General features: G+C 51.5%; 1 protein-coding gene across 1 annotated transcript in view; it reads left to right on the top strand.

The window, feature by feature from the left end:
- LGR5 (leucine rich repeat containing G protein-coupled receptor 5) overlaps positions 1-25,179 on the top strand; it is a 126,979-nt gene that overhangs the window by 92,141 nt on the left and 9,659 nt on the right. The window contains exons 5-13 of the mRNA XM_041756320.1: positions 6,070-6,285; positions 8,233-8,304; positions 10,951-11,019; positions 12,332-12,403; positions 15,943-16,014; positions 16,168-16,236; positions 17,257-17,328; positions 20,895-20,960; positions 22,043-22,114. Of these exons, the coding sequence (XP_041612254.1) occupies positions 6,070-6,285; positions 8,233-8,304; positions 10,951-11,019; positions 12,332-12,403; positions 15,943-16,014; positions 16,168-16,236; positions 17,257-17,328; positions 20,895-20,960; positions 22,043-22,114 (780 nt within the window). The remainder of the gene's footprint in view (positions 1-6,069; positions 6,286-8,232; positions 8,305-10,950; positions 11,020-12,331; positions 12,404-15,942; positions 16,015-16,167; positions 16,237-17,256; positions 17,329-20,894; positions 20,961-22,042; positions 22,115-25,179) is intronic.

The raw sequence follows: 25,179 nt of genomic DNA, 5'->3' as shown, positions 1-25,179 counted from the left end.
GAAAAGCGGCAGGCCTGCCAGCCCGTAGGACCCCCTCAAAAATATGTCCATCTCCATTTAGAGATTTGAAACGACAAAGAGTTAAGAACCTTCAGGAAAAATTCGGGAAACCTTTGTTGGGGGGAAGGGGGGCAGCGGAAATGTTATCACTCCCTAAACGTGAAGATTTTTCTCAAGTAATAACACCTGTCATTTGTAGAGCACTTTACTACTTACAAAACACTTGCACATGTTTTCTCGCTTAATTCCCGCCGCAGTTCTGTGACCTGTTATGCTCTCCAGATATAAAAAGTGACCCTCAGAGAAATTAATCGGTGTGTCTCCACATCTCAGGATTAATCACTGATGGAGACCTGACTCAATTTGTCTTGATTTTTCTAATTCAGTGCACTTTCCAGGAACCACGTGCACGTAGTTGTTACCGCATAGAAAAGAGCGTAAAATGTCTTACCTATCAGTTTGCTAGAATTTATAAGTGACGGAAGGAGCATAAAAGGGGTCCCATTTCCATACAGTGATCACTTTGCAGAACACCTTTCGAGACCATGATGAAGAGGTTTTATTTGCCTTAAAGGTGATGGGGCCACGCCCATTGTTTAAAGGCTTTAGTTCGCTACACCTACCAGCGTGCAGGTTTTGTGCTACGTCTTCACAGTCTTGCTAGATACTTAAACGCCAAGACCCCCGGTAGGACGTGTCTCTGAGAACATGCTATCACGTGTCACCTCTCCTCCTTTATCTTTGGAATGAAGATGTGCCACTCGCTAAAGTATTGGGAACAAAAACCTTTGCCCTTTGTGATTCTACACGTGCACGTGCACACACATGTCATTGTGATGCTGAAGGCTGAAAAATAAGGGTAACTTCTAGTAAGTCTAAGTGCGGACACCTCTTAATTTTTTTTGTTTTTTTATAAATTTTTTTTTATTGGTGTTCAGTTTGCCAACATATAGAATAACATCCAGTGCTCATCCCGTCAAGTACCCCCCCTCAGTGCCCGTCACCCTGTCACCCCCACCCCCCACCCACCTCCCCATCCACCACCCCCAGTTCGTTTCCCAGAGTTAGGAGTCTTTCATGGTCTGTCTCCCTTTCTGATATTTCCCACTCATTTTTTCTCCTTTCCCCTTTATTCCCTTTCACTATTTTTTATATTCCCCAAATGAATGAGACTGTTGTCCTTCTCCAATTGACTTACTTCACTCAGCATAATACCCTCCAGTTCCATCCATGTCGAAGCAAATGGTGGGTATTTGTCATTTCTAATGGCTGAGGAATATTCCATTGCATACATAGACCACAGCTTCTTTATCCATTCATCTTTCGATGGACACCGAGGCTCCTTCCACAGTTTGGCTATTGTGGACATTGCTGCTAGAAACATCGGGGTGCAGGTGTCCCAGCGTGTCATTGCATCTGTATCTTTGAGGTAAATCCCCAGCAGTGCAATTGCTGGGTCGTAGGGCAGGTCTATTTTTAACTCTTTGAGGAACCTCCACACAGTTTTCCAGAGTGGCTGCACCAGTTCACATTCCTACCAACAGTGCAGGAGACTTCCCCTTTCTCCACATCCTCTCCAACATTTGTGGTTTCCTGCCTTGTTAATTTTCCTCATTCTCACTGGGGTGAGGTAGGATCTCATTGTGGTTTTCTTTTTTTTTTTTTTTTAATTTTTTTTTTTTGTATTTATTTATGATAGTCACACACAGAGAGAGAGAGAGAGAGGCAGAGACACAGGCAGAGGGAGAAGCAGGCCCCATGCACCGGGAGCCCGACGTGGGACTCGATCCCGGGTCTCCAGGATCGCGCCCTGGGCAAAAGGCAGGCGCTAAACCACTGCGCCACCCAGGGATCCCCTCATTGTGGTTTTCATGTGCCTTATGGCCAGTGACGCAGAACATTTTCTCATGTACTTGTTGGCCATGTCTATGTCTTCCTCGGTGAGATTTCTGTTCATGTCTTTTGCCCATTTCCTGATTGGATTGTTTGTTTCTTTGGTGTTGAGTTTAATAAGTTCTTTATAGATCTTGGAAACTAACCTGATATGTCATTTGCAAATATCTTCTCCCATTCTGTAGGTTGTCTTTGAGTTTTGTTGACTGTTTCCTTTGCGGTGCAGACGTTTCTTATCTTGATGAAGTCCCAATAGTTCATTTTTGCTTTTGTTTCTCTTGCCTTCGTGGATGTATCTTGCAAGAAGTTACTGTGGCCGAGTTCAAAAAGGGTGTTGCCTGTGTTCTCCTCTAGGATTTTAATGGAATCTTATCTCACATTTAGATCTTTCATCCATTTTGAGTTTATCTTTGTGTATGGTGCAAGAGAGTGGCCTAGTTTCATTCTTCTGCATGTGGATGTCCAATGTTCCCAGCACCATTTATTGAAGAGACCAGACACCTCTTAATTATCTCTGTCGTGAGCAATGAAAGAAGTAGCATTTTTCAGAACCGAAATTCACCGACAACATAGGATTCCTTTTGGCCAACTTTTAGGCAAAATTTGAGTCTACCTTTTTTTTTCTCAGGGGTTTCCATGGTCAAAAATACAAATACAAATACAAACTGTAACCAGCCTCAGGTAATAATAATTTAAAACCATTAAGGCGATTTATAGTTTGGTGTATGTGTTCCTTTAATCATGAAGCAACCCTATAAAATAGCTGTTACCCCCATTTTACAGGTGCAAAGGCTGAAGTCTATTGACTTGACCACGGTCACACACAGCTGCTGTGCACTGACTTGGACCTGACGTTTCTCGTCCCAAATCTCTGCACTAATTCAGATTTTAAGCTGCCTACACACACACACACACACACACACACACACACACCCTTTGTGACTTGGCATGAAATAGAAATAATAGCAAAGAAACACTTAAAAAAGTGGAGCTATAGAGTGCAGTCATTTTTCTTTGTCATCTTTGATAATATTACAGAGCTGTGTTTTTCGAGGCTCTGTGGTGATGTTTTTCTTATACACCAGCACGTAAATATCCAAGCATATGAATAGAAAATGCCCAGTGACCCCAAACCAGATTGACATGATATGATCTTTTTGTTTACTCACTGAATAGGCACAACTTGTGCCCAGCCAGCGGCTTTGTCAGCAGTCTTAACCTTGTTCTGTGAGAACCACCTGTACGAGGGGCCTGATAATGAATTCCATACTCCAGTTTAGCCTTAGGATCTTCTGTTAGGATTGAATCAGGTAATGCCTCTGGGTGTGAACAATACACCACTCGCTGTTTGGGCCACTGAGGCAGGTGGACAAGGACTTCCAAACACGGCGTTTAGAAGAACTGTGGCTTATGGGGAGCTTCTTATATGAAGGAACCATTGAGGCAGAGACCCGTTTTAGTGCCACACTCAGGACACCTGGGAGTATTGGTACGTGAAGGGATAGGACTGTGCAAAATTGCCCTAAGCTTACAATGTGGAAGGCAGATCATGTTATTTTCTCGAGGGGGGGAAAAAAAGTGATTCCTAAATCATAAACGATAAATTAGTTTTTTTCATAAATTCATCTATCCAGAGAAATGGGTTTATTAACATTGAAAACTGAGACCCGGGTCACTTCGAGATCCAGCAGGGACATTAGCGGGAACCTAAGGCTGGAAGAAGACAGGCCTCTGGCTCAGCGCTGAGAGCCTTCTCTGTAAATGGGCCCCCACGTTTGCACCGAACTTTAAGATGAGTCATCTTCAGGCCTCTAGAAGCCACTTGCTGCATCACATAAGCAACTGGCCATGATCCTACAATCTGTCACCTAAAACACGGAGGCTCGTATTATTTAAATAAAGTCCCCCGTCTTTAATCGGTGTGGTCATTACGAGAGTTTCCCTCCGTGCTTCACTTCTGGTCGAAGGAAAACCATCACCTCTCCCCCTGATGAAATCATTCCTAATTTGAACCCTGGCTGAGCGGGTTGTCACTGGAGGCACGAGGAGGAGGCAGCATTGGGTTTTCCTAAACCTTTCGGGTTCTGTTTATTGGCAGGACCTTGAGATCCTTGGAACCTGCGTTTACTGTTCCCTCCCATGACCACTGCCCTCCTGGAGATGTGCTCGTGAGGGGACGAGCACAAACCCTGCAAATTCATCCCAGGTGACCTTATCTCAGTTATTATCAAAACCTGGTCCGGGGCCAGGCATCACTTGTCCCCATTTGGTCAAGAGGAGGAGGAGCCGGGGACGAGTGAAGTGACAAATGTGACCAAAAGCGAGGAAGCTGCTTTCCAAAGAGATTAGCTCCCCACTAGAGAGACTTCTATTTCTAAACTGTTTAAATTTGGTTTGCAAGGGATTATTTCATGATCCTGGTGTGCCTCCTGCATCTGTTTAGTCTTAAATGCTTCCTAAAACATTTTTCAGAATCCACTCATGATTTTCTAATCCTTCCTAATACATGGGCTGCTTAAAATGCAACCCCCTTTTTTTTTAAATCCTAGCTTTGGAAATGCAAACAAATGTGTGAGCCTTACGAACAAATTGGAAAAGTGAGTGAGGGTCATTGGAAGCATAGCAGGGTGGTGGTGGTTCCGTTGTTCACGCACCTTACAGAAAATTGCAACTTCCAATAAGAAAAGTCCAGTCGTTGTCACTACTGCCGGAGTTTCTGTTGGGTAGGGACGAAGTAAGTGCATTGCACTCCCTCTGCTGGTTCTGAAGGTGCAACAGCCCGGGGACCAGACCTATATCAGACATAATGGCCTGCAAAAAAATAAATAACGGTGTGTGGAAGAAAGAAGCAAAAGCTGGGAAAGCTGTTAATTCTATTATTATTTAAAATGTTGGGAGAAACAAATACCTGCCTCATGAAGATGGTTAGAAGGAGCCAGAAAGCCGGCAGTTTTCGCGCGCTCAGCACTGTGCTGAGTAATGGGCGGGGGGGGGGGGGGGGGGGGGGGGGGTGTTGCATCTTCTCTCACTGCGGGTTCGCCCTGCAGCCTGCATGACCCCCCCGATCCTCACCCACAGCTCAGTGGGCAAAGCAGTGGGATGGTGTGTTTGTGTGTTTGCACAGCAGAGGCCCGGAAGCATCTGCTGGGGGCTCGGGTCATGATCTCAGGGTCCTGGGGTTGCAATCTCATGGTCCTGGGGTCACAATCTCACGGTCCTGGGGTCATGATCTCAGGGTCCTGGGGTCACGGTCTCACGGTCCTGGGGTCACGATCTCAGGGTCCTGGGATCACTGTCTCACGGTCCTGGGGTCGTGATCTCAGGGTCCTGGGTTCACAGTCTCACAGTCCTGGGGTCACGATCTCAGAGTCCTGGGGTCACGGTCTCACGGTCCTGGGGTTGTGATCTCAGGGTCCTGAGGTCACGGTTTCATGGTCCTGGGGTCACAATCTCACGGTCCTGGGGTCATGATCTCAGGGTCCTGGGGTCACGGTCTCACGGTCCTGGGGTCACGATCTCAGGGTCCTGGGATCACTGTCTCACGGTCCTGGGGTCGTGATCTCAGGGTCCTGGGTTCACAGTCTCACAGTCCTGGGGTCACGATCTCAGAGTCCTGGGGTCACGGTCTCACGGTCCTGGGGTCGCGATCTCATGGTCCTAGGGTCATGATCTCATGGTCCTGGGGTCGTGATCTCAGGTTCCTGGGGTCGAGCCCTGCAGTTAGGGCGGGGAGGAGGCTGCTTGTCCCTCTCCTGCTACCCCTCCTCCTCAGGCTCACTCTCTTAAATAAATAAATAAATAAATAAATAAATAAATAAATAAATACAATCCTTAAAAAAAAAAAAGGAAAGACAAAGAGAGCAAAGGCAGGTACTCGGCTTGGGGTGAGGGGAGGGCAAGGGGCATACCTCCCGGCGTCACCAGGGACACCTGACAGACCGTGGCCCAGGGGCCACTTCCGTGCACAGAGGCATGTGACCCACCTGCCTGGAGGGAATCAGAGCCCAGGGGTCTCCGTGGCCCCAGCAGTCGTGGCCAGGCGGCGCGAGGAGGGCCCACCCGGGAGAGCCACCGCGCCCCACGCCCTCCTGTTCATCACGCGGGGATGGTTGTGCCGCCAAGTCCTCATCCTGCCCGGGTTGGCCCTGGTCACCAGCCTTCTGTCTTCCTCCTCAGGCGCCTGGACGCCAACCACATCAGCACAGTGCCCCCCGGCTGCTTCAGCGGCCTGCACGCCCTGCGGCACCTGTGGCTGGATGACAATGCGCTGACTGAGATCCCCGTGCAGGCTTTCAGAAGTTTGCCGGCCCTGCAGGCCATGACCTTGGCCCTGAACAAAATCCGCCACATCCCAGACTATGCCTTTGGGAACCTCTCCAGCTTGGTGGTTCTGTAAGTTTTATCTCTCTCTCTCTCTCTCTCTCTCTCTCTCTCCACTTTCTGAATTTGCACCGCGGGACGCTGGCCCCAAGTGCTGGTCCTTCAGACCTCGAGTAGGGACGCTTACAGGGAGGAAAACCCCCCGAGCTCCTCACGACTGTTCTCATTGCATGAAGACTTTCGGGCCACATGCAGCGCGCAGCTGCTGGGCGCCACACAGCAGTGCTGTGTCCCAGAGCTCACGGGTGGCCCCCCGACGGTCGCCCACCGACCGCCCGCTGGCCCTGGGACTGCGGGGAATCAAAGCTCCTCGTTTCTGGCAATACTTAGAATTCAGGCCAAATTGCAATGCGCCCTTCTTGTTATGTAGGCTTGAAAATCCTTTTTGAGCCCCTCCCAAGGGAAGGGAGGTAGGGACAGAACGTTGACAGAGAGCTGTGCATTCATGTGGCTTTTCCCTCCCCCCGATGGGTTGAGATTTCATTATGTTAAGTAAACCAAAATGGGTCTCGGGTCATAGTTTGAAAAATAATAACCATCTTTTAAGGCGCCCTCAGTGCCCTCCCCCATGTGTTGCATATGGAAGATCTTCAATAAATGTCACAAAGATCTCACATGAAACCCACATCAATTTATTAGAACAAAAACCTCAGTTGGGGTGCCGGGTTGGCTCGGTCGGTCCGGTGTCCAGCTCTTGGTTTTGGCTCAGGTCGTGATCTTAGGGTCGTGCGACCGAGCCGAGCCCCAGGCTTGGCTGTGCATCAGCACGGAGTCTGCTGGGGGTGCTTTCCCCTCCCTCTCCTCCCGCTCTGCTCCTCCGCCCCCCGCCCCCCTCAGTAAAACAAACAAATAAATAAGATCTTTGGGAAAACACACAAACAGAACCTTAATCTAAAGGACAAGAAACCTGGGGTGATATTGGCCAATTTCTGCTCTGACTCACACATGTGAACATGATGCTCCTGACCCACCAGAAGCTGGGGCCATGCTTTAATTTTCTCCCCCGCCTGAGGGAGTGGATTTGCAGAGATCCAGCGATTCTTTGTCACCCTCTGCTCCTTAGGCCCATTTTCCAAAAATCCCTTGGGTCTTAGTCCAGTTTTCAGTCATGTGCACAGCTGTTCTCATTGGCCCTGACTTAACTGACTCACCAGGGAACCAGAGATGATAATCATATGCATTAATACTGCGTCGAGATAACTGATCTCCTTGGGCAGCCAAAAAAAACCTGATCACCATCCTCTGTGGCTAAAATTGTTGCCTGTTAACCCATGGTCCCGCCCCAGGAATGAGGCCCCTTCTAGGCCAGCAACTGTAAGAGAAAATAGGCTCGGTAGGCTAGGACTTTCCCTCCATCCTTCATTTGTCAATAATGACCAGAATCTCTGCTTAATGCCCGACGTCCCAAAGCTATGTTAACAACCTGCATTTCCCTGTATTGGTCGTGTTGCCCATGCTACTCGACGCGCCTTGATGTCTTGGACCCAAAAGGTAAGACTGTCATCGCCTATTAAATTCTATGGTACAGGGATCCCTGGGTGGCGCAGCGGTTTAGCGCCTGCCTTTGGCCCAGGGCGTGATCCTGGAGACCCGGGATAGAATCCCATGTCGGGCTCCTGGTGCATGGAACCTGCTTCTCCCTCTGCCTGTGTCTCTGCCTCTCTGTGTGTGTGTGACTATCATAAATAAATAAAAAATTTTAAAAAATTCTATGGTACAACAATAAAAAATAAAATTAATTAGTTAATTAATTAATTCTATGGTACAGACTCATCTACGATGAGAGTGGATGGGTCATTTGGCCTTTCAGGGAAAAAAAAATTTTAAAGTTAAAGCATCTCTTCTATGTAATGAATGCATTCTTTCTAAGTTTCTTGCTTTTTATGAAAGCAATCAGAATGCGCGAAGTTTCCAGGCGCACTGCGCCTTCCTGACTGTGTCTGTATCCTTCTCCTGCAGGCATCTCCATAACAATAGAATTCACTCCCTGGGAAAGAGATGCTTTGATGGGCTCCACAGCCTAGAGACTTTGTGAGTTGACCTTTTATTTGTTTCCTTTTTTCAGTGTTTTCTGAGTATTCTGAAAGAATCAAGATGGCCTTAAAGCCAAACCTGCTGTCTGGTTTGGTTAATTGCTCTGAACAGATATTTACAGTGGCTTCACCTCACATGCGCGTGTACACGCAGCTAAGTAGCAAAACTGAGATTTCATTCTAATGGGACGAGGGTGGTAAATTAGGGCCATTATAAGCTAAATGAGATGTTCTCAGCCGAGCAGCGACAGGTTGCTGAGGAACATGGGCTGTGGGTGTCAGGGATCAACTCCTCACGAGTCTGCTCCTCCCTGCACCCCTCCACGAGGATTCGGCCCAGGCGAGTGCTCTCTGATCAGGGCTCTCCGATCTGAGATAAGCAGGGGTCCCCCTAACAGACAGCAGAAGTGCACATGAGAAAGGAGTAACGGCTACCATTTGTCGGGTGCACCCACCTCCGGGGATCGCATAGCCGGGTGCGCAAGTTCAGCTGACCCCACGCGCACCCCATGAGAGCAGCTATCAGCCTTCCACGCTAAGCTCTAGTCAGGTGAAGTCGCTTTGCCAGCGTGACACATCTACGCAGCTGCATGGCTGGGGTTCGCTTCTGCTCTAGCCTGGCCCGGACATCTGTGTTTGCCTGTGCGCACTGCTTCCAAAGGTCGGGGAACAACCCCAGACCTGAGCTGGCACCTCATAGAGACAGTCCAGCGCTGAGCCCCGGGGCCCCCTGGGCCAGCCGCCCCCCACCACCCTAGTGAGGAGACAGGCAGCGAGCACCCGGAGTGTCTGGAGCAGGGCACGTGCTTCCAGTTGTGCCCCCCCTGCCCCCACACTGTTAACACTCAAGTGCAATGAGCCACACACACAGCACCACCAAACCCACACGGTTGGCTCTGGGCGGGCTGTGGGGCGAGACACCAAAGCCCACCTCCCGTGGGGCCGCGGAGCCTGTCGGCCACTTGCACCCAGAGCTTAGTTTTTGCACGTGGTAGGAGTAGCTGCTCATCGGGTCCGGGTGTGACGATCTCCCGACGGGCCACCCGCGGCTGGTGGCCTTCTCGAGGCCCCTGGGTGCTCACGGCCTCCCGCCCAAGGTTGCTGAAGCCACTCTGTGTTCCCTCTTGGGAGGGAGGCACCACCCTCGCGGGGAGATGCCGCAGATGGAGCTCCGGGGGCAGACCGGGCAGACCGTTGAGGTCGACGTAGGGGCGTGGGCAGCCGTCCCTGCGAGCTCTTGGAAAACACTTGGGGCTCTTGGGGCCGCAGGGCTGGGCGCAGGATCTTAGTAGTGGAAAGCACCCTCCCGTCCCTTCCAACACAGGAGGAACAAAAACCAATGCTGGCTTTCAAGGGTCTTTCCGTAAATAGTCTCCCTCCCCCCCACCTTGGTTGAGATGAGGACCTGATTTCATGTAAATACCGAGGAGTAAAACATTTCAGGGCAAATTTATCTGAGTCTCGTTGCCCTCCGCCACCCCCCCCCCCAGCACCTTGCCCAGGGCTACAGAGCATCAGTACATTGGTTCCTCCCAACCTCTTCCTTTCCCTCACAAGAGACCCAAGTCATTTATAAGACCCAGTCCTCATTTAATCAAAACAGAGCATCTGGAGAGATTCACAAACAGGAAGAAAATTTATGTCCACAACAGACACAGGTTTCCTGGCGGCACTACCGCTTAAGGATGGCTCGTGCCCGACAAGCAGGGCTCTCGATGCTTGCCTCGGTCAGATGATCTCCCTTAAAATTCAGAAGCGGTCCTTCCCCATAGAGGAAGATCTGAGCATATCTGATCGGCTGGCCCAAAGGTCCCTCTGCGTCATCCGGGACACCTGCCATTCCCCAGAGCCCAGGACGCAATGGCTTTTCCATCCAAAGCTGTAGATACGAGGCGGAGTCAGTCTGAGTGATGGTACTGAAAAGCCATTGGTGTCAGGACAGCTAGGGAAACGGAGGGGTTGAAGCGGCCTGGCCCTGCTGTGTCTGCGTGGCGGGGGGGGGGGGGGGGGGTGGGGGGGTAACATGGAGCTTGGCCTCAAAGGCCAAGGAAAACCTACTTCTGGTCTGAATCATGTCCTATGACCCTGCAGAAATTCTAGGCCTCATGCCCTTCCTGGGAGGGCCCGTAGCACAGAAGCCTCTGAGGACGCGGGCTAGGGAATCCTGGGCATTCTGCAGGCCTCAGGGACAGAGCAGCCCCCCAGGTGCCCTTTCAGGGGACACAGAAAAGCAAGGGGGAAAGTCAGCGTGTGAGGTGGGAATGGGGGAGGAGCTGGGAGGGGAGGCAGGAGGAGTGCTGAGCCAGGTTCAGGGGAAGAGCTGGTCGCAGGCCCCACAGCCTGGCCCCGGCCCCCTCCTGCTGGGGCAGCCCTGCCCACGGCTCTAGCCCCCCCCCCCATTTGTCAACACCTTGGTGCCCTTCAGGTTGGACTCTGAAATTTCTCAGAGTGAGCCGTGTGATGACCATGTTAAGCCAGACGCTGGTGAAAGGCTCGGTCAGCAAGCCCAGACGCTCTCTCCGCCAAGAGAAGGAACGAGAGCTTTCCTCGGTGGCCCCTTGGAAGAGCATGTCAGCTGTCTCCATGTGTCGTATGCATGAATTTTTTAAATTAAAAACTGAAAATACTGTTTATTTATTTGCAGAGACTTAAATTATAATAATCTTGATGAATTCCCCACCGCCATCAGGACACTCTCCAACCTTAAAGAACTGTGAGTATTTAGGACAGACTTAATGGGAAATGTCTATTCTTCGTGAATTCACTTTAAAATATGTTTGATTTTTGTACAGAGCATGAATGACGAGAAGGTTTTCAACGTTTGTATAAATGATGGTTAAGTACACTTAAGATATATTTTATTCTACTGCCAACAAACATCAGATCATCTTTTTTAGACATGTAATGGATTTCTCGAATATACGTATATGAGAAAAAAATACATAGTTCTCTGAATCATGCTCTCTTCCTCAGCTATATTCCCCAACATTTATACACTTCAAACGTTTATAGAGAACTGTGGAATTCAGTTGCCTGCTGAGTATTTTGAAAGACAAGCTTTTTAAGGTCATGTAGGTCTAGGACTAGAGAAGTGAAATGCATGTGTCTAGTACCGCGCTCGGTGCTTTCACCTACGTCATTTCCTATCCTTTAGATACTTGGTGAATCGTGTTTAATTTTTACAGACCCACAGTTTTACCAGAGTTAAGCCAGCTTTCAGCTGTTAGGTTGCATACGTTGTCTTTGAAGGACTCCATTCAGTTAGCTCTTCTTCGTACCTAAAAATATAAATAACATACGTAAGGAATGTTCCAGAGCTCAGAAAGGACATGGAGGTTGTTCTCTAGGCCAAGGGAAGTAAGACACACAGCTAAAGGAGTAGACAATAGAGCCCGTTGGAAGAGAAAGCCTGCAAGGGGGGGGGTGGTCTCCCTCAGGAACCTGCATGTGTGGCTTGACTGGGAAACCCTCCCGGCCTGTGGTCGGGCAGCCCAACGAGGCCCTCACCTCATTCCAGCCGCGGCCCACATGGGACCCACAGGAGGGTCAGTGTGCTCAGACCGACGCACTGAACGCCTTCCCTCAGCTCAGGACACCTTGTCCTCATAAGGCGATTACTTAAATCTCTACTTGACAGCAGCTTAGGCCAACTTTGTCTCCTGGTCTCCTCATATGGGGTCAGAGGAGTGATCACAATCCTCTCTGCAGCGATGGCTCCCCCTTTCCCAAGTGGTTATACGGCGATGCCCTCCTGGATGGAAACAGATGGGTCTTCCTTTTATGACATTAGGGTGTAAGCTTCCATAAGGCACCACTGTTATTTTCAGGTTCTTTATTCCTCTTTCAAGATGACAGCTTGCAATTTTTCCTCCTAGAGAGCACATGCACTTCGAAACGCGTAGAAGAAATGAGCCTTATCCTCTGGCTATCGAAGATGGTGATCATTGCCACCGGAAGGGGGTACTGTTACATGATGTCACCCTCCATGGCATTGTCTTAAAACAAATGTTTCCCTCTCTTTCTAGAGGATTTCACAGCAACAATATCAAGTCGATACCGGAGAAAGCATTTGTAGGCAATCCTTCTCTTATTACAATGTAAGTGGCTGGGGTTCTTTTTGCTTTTTTTCCATCCTGAAATGTAATACATATTGCACTTTTAAATATAATAAAATGGGTGTCCTGTATGGTCTCGAGTTTTGTGTTTATCAAAATAAGATTCTTTACAGAGAAGCGTACGCAGAGATGTTTTGCCGGGTTTTAGCTGAATGCCGAAATAACGTAAAAGTTTCTTTTTTTTCCTAGAACCTACAAGCGTGCATGGCATTGTGCTTCATTCCCCCAGATGCCTTGTCTCCCTTCGCAGTAATCTTAAGAATTTTTATTTTTTTAATTTTTATTTATTTATGATAGTCACAGAGAGAGAGAGAGAGAGGCAGAGACAGAGGCAGAGGGAGAAGCAGGCTCCATGCACCGGGAGCCTGATGTGGGATTCGATCCCGAGTCTCCAGGATCGCGCCCTGGGCCAAAGGCAAGCGCCAAACCACTGCGCCACCCAGGGATCCCCCTTCGCAGTAATCTTAATACTTACTTTTACATATCTCTATTTTCTAAGGAATAAAACTGATTTTTAGAGAATCATTGTCAAGGTCAGCTAGTCATTCAGAACGTGAATCCAAGTATACTAGAAATGGAAATTATTTTTTTTACAGATTTATTTATTTCTGTGGGAGAGAGAGGGAGCTGGCGGGGCGGGGGGGGAGGGTGGGCAAAGGAAGAGGGAGAGAGGCACTCAAGCAGACTCTGCGCTGGGTACAGAGCCAGATGCAAGGCTTGATCCTAAGACCTTGAGATCAGACCTATTGTTGAAACCAAGAGTTGGATGCTGACGCCAGCCTCCATCCTAATAAATTATTATATACAAATAGGAGTCCTTTATGGCAATAGATTCCATTGACTGTGGGTGTTGTGGGGAAGACTGTTTCATGCTAGGTCTCTGCATCTATTTGTTATCAAACCCAAGCACCGAGTCACATTTATACAATCATAAGCTAGGCTGTAATTCTAGAAAGGTGCATATTTTCTAAAAAGTCATATATCAGAATTCATACGCCCTAAAAGCATAAAATAGACCTAGAGCTATGGCTTGTAATTAATGAGCTATGTGTTCCACCGTCAGCATGGACAGAAGATGGGCCACGTGTAGACGTAAGGGAAGGTGAACACAGGTGTGAGGATGGGTCGTAGTTAGAAGAGCTGGTGGGTCTGGGGCGGAGGACTGGCCTGGTCTTGCAGGAGGGGCCCCCAATAGGCAGGAGGAGGGTACGGACAGCTGTTGGACAGGACTCTAGGGGCATTTCTTGGCAGATATTCATCCCGTGCCAACTTGATTAAGAGGCTTTCTGGAACCGTGTAGTATCCGTCACAAATGAGCTGGAATCCCAATTAGCCCTGACAACTGAAAAAAAAAAAAAAAATACCATTCATCGTTTCTGAGATAGCCTGACAGCATGTTGGCAAACTAAGGGTTTTAAGGTTTATTGCCAATAAACATTAGGCCTCATTAGAGAGTATTTACATATTAAAAGTTGGCAAATTGCATTGCTTTTGCTTCTTTTTTCCTCCCAGCCACAAGACTGGGTTTGTTTGGGTGCTTTTTTAATCACTCTTTTGATATGCTAATACCACTCAAGAAAGGACTAACAATCCCCAAAATTTATTAGTGCTTCCACCCAGTATTTTATGGTGTTCACTGTTTTCTCCCTGAAACTCCCCTCTCCTGGCTTCCGCATCCTCTCACAGATCCCCAATTCCCAGTCTCTGTGGTCCCACTGGCCACCTAGTCCCCATGTCCCCAGGCTGTGGTCCCGTCCTCCGCCTCAGCTAGCCTTTACCTCAACATTCTTGTCAACCTGAGGCTCATCCCCGCCACCTCGTCCATCCCCCCTCCAAACCGCCCCCCATCTCCACCGGGAACAGAGCTGTTGCCCTGAAACACAGCATCCGTCTTGCTGCAAAACATATAGAGATTCAGGATGGTCTAGAATCCCGTCTCCTGACCAGCTAGCTCTCCACAGCTCTCCTCAACCCCGGACGCCACAGCCCACGTCGACGGTGCTTGTAGAACCCAACTCTTACGTCCTTTGCCCCTCTGATTCCATCCTCTCACTATGCTTATTGAAATTCTGTCTTCCAGGGCCCGTTTCAAATGACATTATATGAGGTTTTTTCTTGATCTCTCAGGAAATCTCCTTCCCAAGAATGCTGTAGTCCTTAGTTGTGTTTGCGAAACTTAGGTACACAAGCGTGTGGATTCATATGCGCCCGGTGTACGTCCATATGTATACGCAGGCCAACCCGATGACATGCATCCCAGCATATGATATGGATAAGGGACAGTGTCATCCATTGAGGAGAACTTCACTTTTAGTTATAAAACTGACATTCTAGCTCTAGCTCTTTCTCTTATGGATTATCCCACTCAAGGGAGGAGGGCAGGGGACAGGGGCACAGAAGGGGACTTAGGTTTGTTGGGTGACAACTCTAACCCAGGGACTATGCCGGATGTTACAGGAGCATTAGCAAACTAATGTAGAGCAATTTGTGCACAAACCCTGCAACTCAGATTTATTATCCCATTTAACAAATTAGAAAAGTGAAGCTCTGGGAGATGCTGACCTTGCCAAAGGATCTGAGCCTCAGTTTCCCCCTCCAGAAATGAGATAAATAGTATTTAAGTGTCTGTGCTATGGATCCCATAAAGTCGTTGAGTGGGTCGATTGAGCTTTGTATGTCGAAGTGCTTTATCAACCGGGATGTGTCACTCTGTGTTCCATCCCCACGGATTCCGAGCTTCCTTGGGGCAGCGACACTTTATCCATCCTCTTCGAGCTCCCAGAACCTGGGATAATGTCAGGCACACGGTAGGCACTTGGCGCCCGCCCCCTTCATGACTCCGCCTGTAGACTCGCGCAGTCCCGCCTCACACAGCTGACGCCGAGCGATGTGTGTTGAACGTCCCTGAGCTGGGATGTCTCCGCTACGAACTATCTGCAGGGCTTCACCGACCAGATGGTCCAGATACCTCTACACTGCAGACATCTGTAACTCAAAATATTTAAGTCCTAAGAATGCCTCACCTTTTAAAGCAGTAGGTGATCTTTTAAAAACCTAATAACCGAAAAAGCAGAATATCCGATTTCCTCTCAGATCATCCGAGGAGTCCTTCACGTCTGTTAGGGGAAGATTCGGCCCGAGGGTCTAACCTTCACGTGGAGAGAGAACTTCAACTTTCTTTCTGTAACGATGCAATTGCCAGCACCTTGAGTCACCTTCCGGCCTCCTGGTGGCTCTTCCACAGACACTGGAGGCAGAGAAGGGTTCGGGGACACCCCCAGCCGCCACCTGTCCCTTCTCTCCGCCCTGCTGTCAGAAATTCTCATTCTTACACATTTCTCACCCAAAGTGTCCTCAGAGTTAGAACGCCCTCGAGCTTTGCTGGTACCGAGGAATTGGGAATGCCACGCGAGCGGCATTGGCAAGGGCACACGGATCCCCTGTGTTTGTTGGAATTTTGAGCAGGTTTCCATTTGTCGTTCAACTTTTGTACTAAGACTTCGGTGTTTGCGTTTTTCCAGACATTTCTATGACAACCCCATCCAGCTTGTCGGAAGGTCCGCTTTTCAACATTTACCAGAGCTAAGAACGCTGTAAGTGCTTCTTTTACAGGCCACCTGCCCCGGGGGGGGGGGGTGTACACACCGAGTGACCATCTCACTTGGTGAAAGCGCTTTGCAGATGGCACTAAAGTTACCCCTTCCTGGACCCTCCTTCCGATGGTGCTCCTGCCCCCCTCCTCCTAGGACTCTGAACGGTGCCTCGCAAATAACCGAGTTTCCAGACCTGACGGGAACGGCAAGCCTGGAGAGCCTGTAGGTACCTGGCCCGGCTCTGGGCTCTGTGCAGGCGGCTCCCCAGAAGCCCAACAGGCCTGAGTGGGAGGGCCTGGGTGGGAGGATCTGGCTGGGAGGGCCCGGATGGGAGGACCTGGGTGGGAGGACCCAGGTGGGAGTGGGAGGACCAGGGTGGGAGGACCTGGGTGGGAGGACCTAGGCCGGAGGACCCAGGTGGGGGTGGGAGGACCAGGGTGGGAGGGCCAGGGTGGGAGGACCTAGGTGGGAGGATCTGGCTGGGAGAGCCCGGTGGGAGGACCTGGGTGGGGGTGGGGGACCTGGGTGGGAGGGCCTGGGTGGGAGGACCCAGGTAGGAGGATCCAAGTGGGAGGATCCAGGTGGGGGTGGGAGGATCTGGGTGGGAGGACCTGGGTGGGAGGATCTGGCTGGGAGGGCCTGGGTGGGAGGACCCGGGTAGGAGGATCCAAGTGGGAGGACCCAGGTGGGGGTGGGAGGATCTGGGTGGGAGGATCTGGGTGGGAGGACCAAGGCGGGAGGATTCGGGCTGGAGGACCCGAGTGGGAGGACCCAGGTGGGAGGACATGGGATGGGAGGACCAGGGTGGGAGGACCTGGGTGGGAGGACGCAGGTGGGGGTGGGAGGACCTGGGTGGCAGGATCTGGGTGGGAGGACCAAGGCGGGAGGATTCGGGCTGGAGGACCCGAGTGGGAGGACCCAGGTGGGAGGACATGGGATGGGAGGACCAGGGTAGGAGGACCTGGGTGGGAGGACGCAGGTGGGGGTGGGAGGACCCGGGTGGGAGGACCCAGGTGGGAGGACATGGGATGGGAGGACCAGGGTGGGAGGATCTGGGCGGGAGGACCCGGGCGGGAGGACGTGGGATGGGAGCACCTGCGTGGGAGGATCTGCATGGTAGGACCTGGGTGAGAGGACCTGAGTGGAAGGGCCCAGGTGGGAGGACCCGAGTTGGAGGACCCAGGCGGGAGGACCCGGGCGTGTGAGCCTCGGTGAACGAGCGACGCCTGCTTGTCTCCACAGGACGTTAACCGGCGCCCAGATCTCGTCCCTCCCTGGAGCGGCCTGGGACCAGCTGCCCGCCCTGCGAGTGCTGTGCGTAGGACAAGTGCTCTCTCTGCGGGGGGGGGGGGGGTCGCGGGGGGTCGCGGGGCCCCTCGTTCCCGAGGCCCACCCGTCCCCCGCGGGTTTCCACTGGCCCCGGCTCCTGCCAGCCTAGACGGCGTCGCTCCCCCGCGGGGCTGTCGGGGCACCGGAGCCAGAAGGGCCGGAGCCCGTGGCGCCCACGCAGAACACGCGGTCGGCAGGGCAGGGGCGAGCAGCTCCTCCGCTGCGGGGCGGGGGAAGGTGTGGGGCGGCTGCAGGGTGAGTGCGGGTGCGGGGCAGGTGCGGGTGCGGGTGCGGGTGCGGTGCCTCGGCCTGACGCCCCCGGGGCTCAAACGGCTCCCAGGGGCCTTCCGGGCACGCGGAGCCCCCCACCCTCCCCTCTCTGAACAGTAGGCCCTGGGGGTTTGAAGGGCCTTGTCCTGACCTTCCAGGGTCACCCCCCCCCCCCCCCCCCCCGTTACCGCGCGAGGACCCTGAGCCTCCTGTCGGCCCTCCCGGCCCCCCGGGCACTCCCAGCCTGTGCTTCCAGCGCAGGCCCCTAGTGGCGCAGCCACGGCCGCTCAACGTGGGGTGGGAGGGCGGACCTTGGGCCGCGGGCCCCCCGCCCTCCGCCCCCCCCCCCGTGGTCTCGCACCCGCCACAGCCTCGGCGGGGGGGGGGGGGGGTGAGGATGGGGGATGGGGTGGGGGGATGGGGCAAGCGCCATCTTCATCCCAAGCCGCCCGCGAGGTGTGATACGGACGAGGAGACCGGGAATTCGGGGCTGCAGGAGGGCAGCAGGGTCCGAGCTCGCCGCGGGGCCGAGGACCCGGTCTACACCGCAGGTGTCTCCGCTGCGGCCGGGGCAGGCCGGCTGGCGGGGGGCGGGGGGCGCAGTCCAGCTCCGCAGGCACCCCCGGGTGTCGTGGGCCAGTCACTCGTCCCCGCGGGCCTCCGTTTCCCCACCTGTGCCGCAGAGACGCGGCCCTTCCGTCGGGGCAAGGCTTGAGGGTCGAGCGGGCTACACCCACCAGGGCTCACACCCAGAACACGAGCTCAGGAGGCCCCAGCTCCTCTGACCCCTCTCCCTTCCCTTAGGCCGTTCTTCCTCCTTCCTTTTTCTTTCTTCCCTCCTTTCTTTCTTTCTTTCTTTCCCTTTTGTTCTTTCTTTTTTATATAAAGATTTTATTTATTAATTCATGACACACAGAGAGACAGGCAGAGACCCAGGCAGGGGGAGGAGCAGGGTCCCTGCAGGGAGCCCGATGCAGGACTGGAACCCAGGACCCCAGGGTCACACCCTGGGCAGAGGCAGGTGCTCCACCACCGAGGCCCCCCGGGGTCCCAGGCCCCTGGTCCTTCCCCAGCCCGCCTCCTCCAGCTGAAAGGCCTGAGAGAGCAAACCCATCACCCACAGGAGCTTGTCGCTCCCAATGTGCTTGGGCCTGTCACTGGGACTTGTTCAAAGCGGGCGGAGCGGGCTTCTCCTCCAAGGGGTGAACTGAAGGGGCCCTACTGTGCAGCCACCTGCACTGGCCCAGATGAAGAACCAGGGGAGGCCAACAGTACAAGCCAGGGTCGCAGCCTCCACTACAGTCCACTTGATGTTCTGGAAGCATCAGTGTGCGAGCCCCCCACCCCGGGCTGCAGTCCTCTCTGAGCACCTGTTACCCTCACCCCCAGGCTGCTTTGCCCCCATGGGAGGGCCTGGGCTGGGCCTGGCTCTCCCCACTAAGCAGCTGGTGACCTTAGCAAATTATTGGACATTGTGCAGTGGTGATTGGCGTTTCCCTCATGAGGGGACCACGGGGAGCAAATGAAATAACTTAGGGGGCAGCCCAGGTGGCTCAGCAGTTTAGCACAGCCTTCAGCCCAAGGCCTGATCCTGGAGTCCTGGGATCGAGTCCCACATCCGGCTCCCCACATGTACCTGCTTCTCCCTCAGCCTGTGTCTCTGCCTCTCTCTCTCTCTCTGTCTCTCATGATAAAAAATAAAATCTTAAAAAAAAAAAAAGAAAGAAAGAAAGAAAGAAAGAAAGAAAGAAAGAAAGAAAGAAATGACTTAGGTGACACCGTGAACATGGTGTCTATAGATGACAAGTGCTCAGTCAGTGTTAGCCGGGAAAATCATTAGGTGGAAGGTGGGTAGAAGGGGACAAGGTGTCTATGTAGAAGAAGGTTTTGTGCATCATGGAGGAAGAGCCACGCGAGCGGGTTTACGACCCCGGGCCATCTGCAGATGAGTGAACCAAATCATGATCGGCTTTCATGAAACATATGTGCACTTTCTCACAACCACTGCTTTTTAAAAAATATACAGCATTTTGTTGACCAGGTGCATCTGTGCATAGGCGTGGGGCCTGGTTTTGGGGTTTGTTTTTTTTTTTTCCTGTTTTTTGTTTGGTTTGGTTTAGTTTGGTCTCGAGCCTCTTGGATAAACTATGAATTTGGGGATCCCTGGGTGGCGCAGCGGTTTGGCGCCTGCCTTTGGCCCAGGGCGCGATCTTGGAGACCCGGGATCGAATCCCACATCGGGCTCCCGGTGCATGGAGCCTGCTTCTCCTTCTGCCTATGTCTCTGCCTCTCTCTCTCTCTGTGACTATCATAAAAAAAAAAAAAAATTAAAAAATAAATAAATAAAAATAAAAAAAACTATGAATTTGTGTTTGCAAACAGCTTCATCTGCATTTTTATGTGTAGTAGGTGAACTGTATTTCTGTGTGAATTCCATTCATGCAGTAACTGTAGAAGGGAGTGATCGACTAGGAGAACAAGATCATGAAAAACCCTCCTCGAGCACAGTGTGGATTTTTCAGTTCCGTAGTGCTGATCTGGTTTTAAGAATTAGAATCAGGCATGAAAGTGTGTTAGTTGATTAGCTGATAACTTTTTGAACATGAGACAGGAATTCTTTTTTTAAAGTATCTATGTTACTTTATCTACCAGCTTTCTTTCTTTTAAGCTTTCTGCAAATTACCACGGCTTGTTTTAGATTAGTTATATTATACCCTAAATACGTCCATATGTTTTTGTTATTCTATAATTTGTTGAGTTTTGGCTGAAGACTTTCTTAGGTTGTTTTCCCCCTTGCGGTGATTGATTTCAAAGTTAGTGCTACGTTTCAAATTGTTGTTGGGTTGTTTTTTTGTGTGTTTGGTTTTTGGTTTTTGGCTTTTTTTTTTTTTTAAGTTGATTAGAAGAGAACCAACAGTGATTCTCTTAGCTGTAGAGCAATAGCAGCGCTCAGGGAGGCACAAATCATTTAATTTAATTTGTAGTCATTTCGGTAAGATAATAGCTAGAACATTGTAGATCATCACTAACAAAATATAAATAAATCCGTTAAGCAACTTATTTAAATCAATTAAAGAAGCACAACAGCTACATTTCAGTAAATGTTTGGCTCTACGCTTAATCCAATAATGCCCGGGCCTACAGGCTCCACGTCAGGGCCGGGGAGACGGTCGGGCTGGCCTTTGGGAGATGCGTCCCTGTGGACGGGAAAGGAGAGCAGAGCATGTTTCCTTAGGATTAATATGTAACAGACTTCCCCTTTCGTACCTTCTGTTTTCCAGAGATCTGTCTTACAACCTGCTGGAAGATTTACCCAGTTTTTCAGTCTGCCGGAAGCTTCAGAAAATGTACGTCTATACGAGTCTCTAAGTCGCCTGACAAAAAACGAGAGCCAAGACTCACATTTCCAGGGGTCACTGGTTTGCTTGCCCCGCGAGTCCCCGGGGAGACATTTGGCGCTTTCCCTTCTCACGCGCACAAGGTGTGACTGGGTAGGATGTCTATTTAGTTCGGGAAACATAGATAATATTATTTTACAAGGCATTTTACTGTAAGTAAAGCATTTATTATGCTTCTGCCCTCCCCCTTCCCCAAACTTGGCTTATGATGGAACTTTGGTGTCATTCGAGCCTTGAATTTTTTTTAAGATGCTATTTATTTATTCATGAGAGACACAGAGAGAGAGAGAGAGGCAGAGACACAGGTGGAGGGAGAAGCAGGCTCCATGCTGGGAGCCCGACGCAGGACTTGATCCCGGGTCCCCAGGATCACACCCTGGGCCGAAGGCTGCGCTAAACCGCTGAGCCACCCGGGCTGCCGGAGCGTTGAATTTTTTTAAGCTTACATATCCAATGAGCAGTATTATTTGTAAAAATGGGAGGGATTGGGGTATGTTGGGGTGTTTGTTTCACAGCAGCCACCTCTAGAGGAGGTGCCACTTCCACATGAAACATTTTGAAACTCCTTCCTTAAAATTGCCTTTGTAAAACGTCGGCTCTGCTGCTTTCAAGGCATACTTCAGTTTTGATCAGAACACTATTAACCATCTATCTTTTCCCATTTCATTTTTCTCTGAATGCCTTCGGGCACCTAAGAGAGAGAAAGAAGGGCAGAACTGTCCCTGAAAGGTAAGGGTTGGGTGCCCTTGAGGCCCAGAGGCAGAGCCAGGCACCACGTGGCTGAGCGATGCCCGCGTTTGGGGCGGAGGCCCACATCCACCCGAGGAACTCCTGCCTCGAAAGAGGCAGCGCTTACATGTAAAGGTTGGGATGCCGATGCCATTGTTTAGGCTAAGCAAGGTTGTTAAATCGGTCGCTTGACAGTCACCTGCTCTTTGGGTGAGGGCACCTAATCCCTCTGTAGCCCTTCTCCGAGGACTAATCCTTGAAGCCACTGACTCTGGATCAATCTTGGACCTCTGTCATTTCAGAGACCTGCGACATAACGAAATCTATGAAATTAAAGCTGACACTTTCCAGCAGTTGCTTAGCCTCCGGGCGCTGTGAGTACCGCCTCCCGGCACCTTCCCCAGCCCCTTCCCCAGCATCCTCCCCCTACGCTGGCGTCCTTGGGCCTTTGTGCCGAGTTATGCTACATAAAGGCAAATATCTTGCTCGTGATCATGTCCAGGAATATATGCAAAAGCAGTAAATTTGCAGGCTTGGAATTTGGCTAAAGAAGAAGGAGGCCAAGTCATTGAATTGCCTACGAAACATGTGTCTGCCAGCAGCCCAGAATTGCTAGGCGTTGTCATCCCACACAGGGATGGGATGACCACCCAGTTCTTCCCACTTGCTCGTGTCTCCTGGGTGAACGGTTGCCAGTAGGTGTTGCAAAGGGCTTACGAATCATCGGGGGGCTGCGGGAAGGAAGGCGTCCCCACCCGCCTCCTCAGTCAGAATCTCAGGTGGTTCCTAACCATCTGCAAGTGGGGTACTTGCTCAAAGTACTCTACTTTGAGCAAGTACCCCAAGGGTTGAGTACCACTCAAAGTACTCTACTTTGAGCAAGTACCCCAAGGGTTGAGTACCACTCAAAGTACTCTACTTTGAGCAAGTACCCCAAGGGTTGAGTACCACTCAAAGTACTCTACTTTGAGCAAGTACCCCAAGGGTTGAGTACCACTGCCCTGGCAAACACTCTTGTTGACCAGATGACTAAGAATTGTAAATAGAGTAATTCCACTCCATGAGGGAAAACACCATCTATTAACCATACATCTAAAAAAACAAAAAACAAACAAACAAAAAAAAACACCTTGGTAACAGATTGTTTTCTGGGACAGTTAAATCTTTTTCATCTCAATACTGAATTTCAATGTGATTCTGATGGATAATGACAATATCTAATCTTTAAATTCCAGTATATTTTCTTAAAAATGCTTTTTTCTCTAAAGTATTTCTTTGTGTTTTTTAAGGGTTATTTATTGGGGCACCTGGGTCCCTCAGTCAGTGAAGCATCTGCCCTCAGCTCAGGTCATGATCCCGGGGTCCTGGGGTGAGCCCCACGTTGGGCTCCCTGCTCAGCGGGGCATCTGCTTCTCCCTCTGCCCCCACCCCCTGCTCATGCTCTCTCTCTCTCTCAAGTAATGAATTTTTTTTAAAGGATTTATTTATTTATTTATTTATTTTAGAGAGTGAGGGAGAGTCAGGGGGAGGGGTGGCAGAGAGAGAGGGGAGAGGATCTCAAACAGACTCCCCCCCCGGAACAGAGCCCCAGGCAGGGCTCCATCTCACCACCCTTAGATCATGACCTGAGTTGAAATCAAGAGTCCGATGCTCAACCCACTGAGCCGCCCAGGCGCCCCCCCGCCCCCGCCCGAAGTTCTTCTTAATACTTAAGAGACTATACCCTTGAAAAATAGTCTCTCTTTTTTTATATTTTATTTATTTATTCATGAGAGAATAGAGAGAGAGAGGCATGAGATACAGGCAGAGGGAGAAGCAGGCTCCATGCCGGGAGCCCAACGTGGGACTCGATCTCAGGACCCCAGGGTCACTCCCTGGTCTGGAGGCAGACGCTCCACCGCTGAGCCCCCCAGGCGTCTCTACACCTTTGTAAAATAATACTCGTCCTCAAAACATTTTAAATTTATCCTTAAGAATTATCTTCTCCTAAAAACTTACCATGAAAACTATCTTCTTCTGAATTTAAACGTGTTGCCCTTTCCCTACTTGTCACAAGTGTGAGCTTGTGAAGTGCTTGCACTTTTTTTAACAGACGTAAAACAAAAATCCCTAACCTATTTCCATTACCTGCCATGGTCACCCAGTTGGAGTTTTGGCTGCTTCCCAAAGTCGGTCCCATTTTAAACGACGGATAGAGTTGGTAACGGTCCCTGCCGGCCCCGGCAAGTCGCTGCTGTCACAGAACTCCAGTGTCCCCACCGGAAATGCATACGTAGATTTTTCTCACAGCCACATGAAATGAAAGGCAGCCCCCTACCGACAGCAGGAGGCCCTGAAGGCCAGAGTCTGAGTCCCTCTGAATTCCCACGGCTCCTTAGAGCTCACGGTCACCCACCTGTCCCCAGGTGGGCCAGGCTTCTGCCCCGGGTCCCCGCCCTCCTGAGCGGCCTGTGCCCCACGCCGCCCCGCTCTTCATCCCATCCTCCGCACGCACTGTGGCTCGGGCACCAGCATGGTCACCGCGCCCCCAAGCCTCGGGGTCTCCTTCCAGGTGCAGGTGACCCTTCCCGCCCCGCCTTCAAACTGCGACCGCAGCCTGGTCCTGCAGCCCCCGATGCACCCAGGCGTCGCCAGGCCTCTGCCCCACGGTGGCCGTCCCCGGGCCAGAAGCACAGGGTCCCTGGCCCTGAGGCCTGTCCTGTGTGGCCCGCACAGCACGGCCCTGGGTGGCCAGCACCCAAACCCCGAGCACCCCGGCTCTCTCACCGTTTACTAAAGAGCTTCCAGCAGGTTCTGAGCCACAGCCGAGACCCTGTGTCAGCTGGGCTTAGAGGCCAGCCCCTGACCTCATTCCGCAGCTTTGAAAGAGGCACTAACAGCCTGGGCCTCAGCCCTGAGCTGAGGGTTAGAGCCGCGCGGAAACACCCTGGGCTCCTAACCTCCCGGCGGTCAGTGGGCAGTCGTGACCTCGGTACCTGCGGCCAGAATAAGCACCTGGCCACCCAGGGTGTGTCAGTGAGGGGCCAGCTTCCACCCGGCAGCTGGGGGGGGGCAGGGGTCAAGGTCGCGGCCAGGGTCAAGGTCACAGCCAGGGCCGAGGAGGGGGCCACGCTGGAGAGCGGGGCGGGGATGACTTGCTCCCCTCGCTGGAGCTTTTGTGAGCTGCTGGAAGGCGCTCTCCTCCTCCCACTGCCCAGCCCCCGCTGGAGCTTCCCGCTGCCTCCACCCCCCCTTCGTGGCCAAAATCATTTTCGGTTCCCAGACCCATGATGGACCAAAATAAAAAGTTTCATCCAGGTTAGGGAGCCTTTCACATGCGACTATGAATGTTCTGCGAAGAGCATCTCCCTAGGGAAACGCAGGAGGGCGGGCCTCATATGAGCTACCGGGAAGTGGATGGTGGCCGCTTTCAGGTTCCACAGGCCTGCACCTTGGTTAT

The sequence above is a fragment of the Vulpes lagopus genome, chromosome 5, assembly GCF_018345385.1.
Source record: "Vulpes lagopus strain Blue_001 chromosome 5, ASM1834538v1, whole genome shotgun sequence".
In the NCBI taxonomy this organism is placed as follows: domain Eukaryota; kingdom Metazoa; phylum Chordata; class Mammalia; order Carnivora; family Canidae; genus Vulpes; species Vulpes lagopus.
The sequence above is the reverse complement of the archived record's forward strand: the minus strand, read 5'-3'. Positions and strand labels throughout refer to the sequence as shown.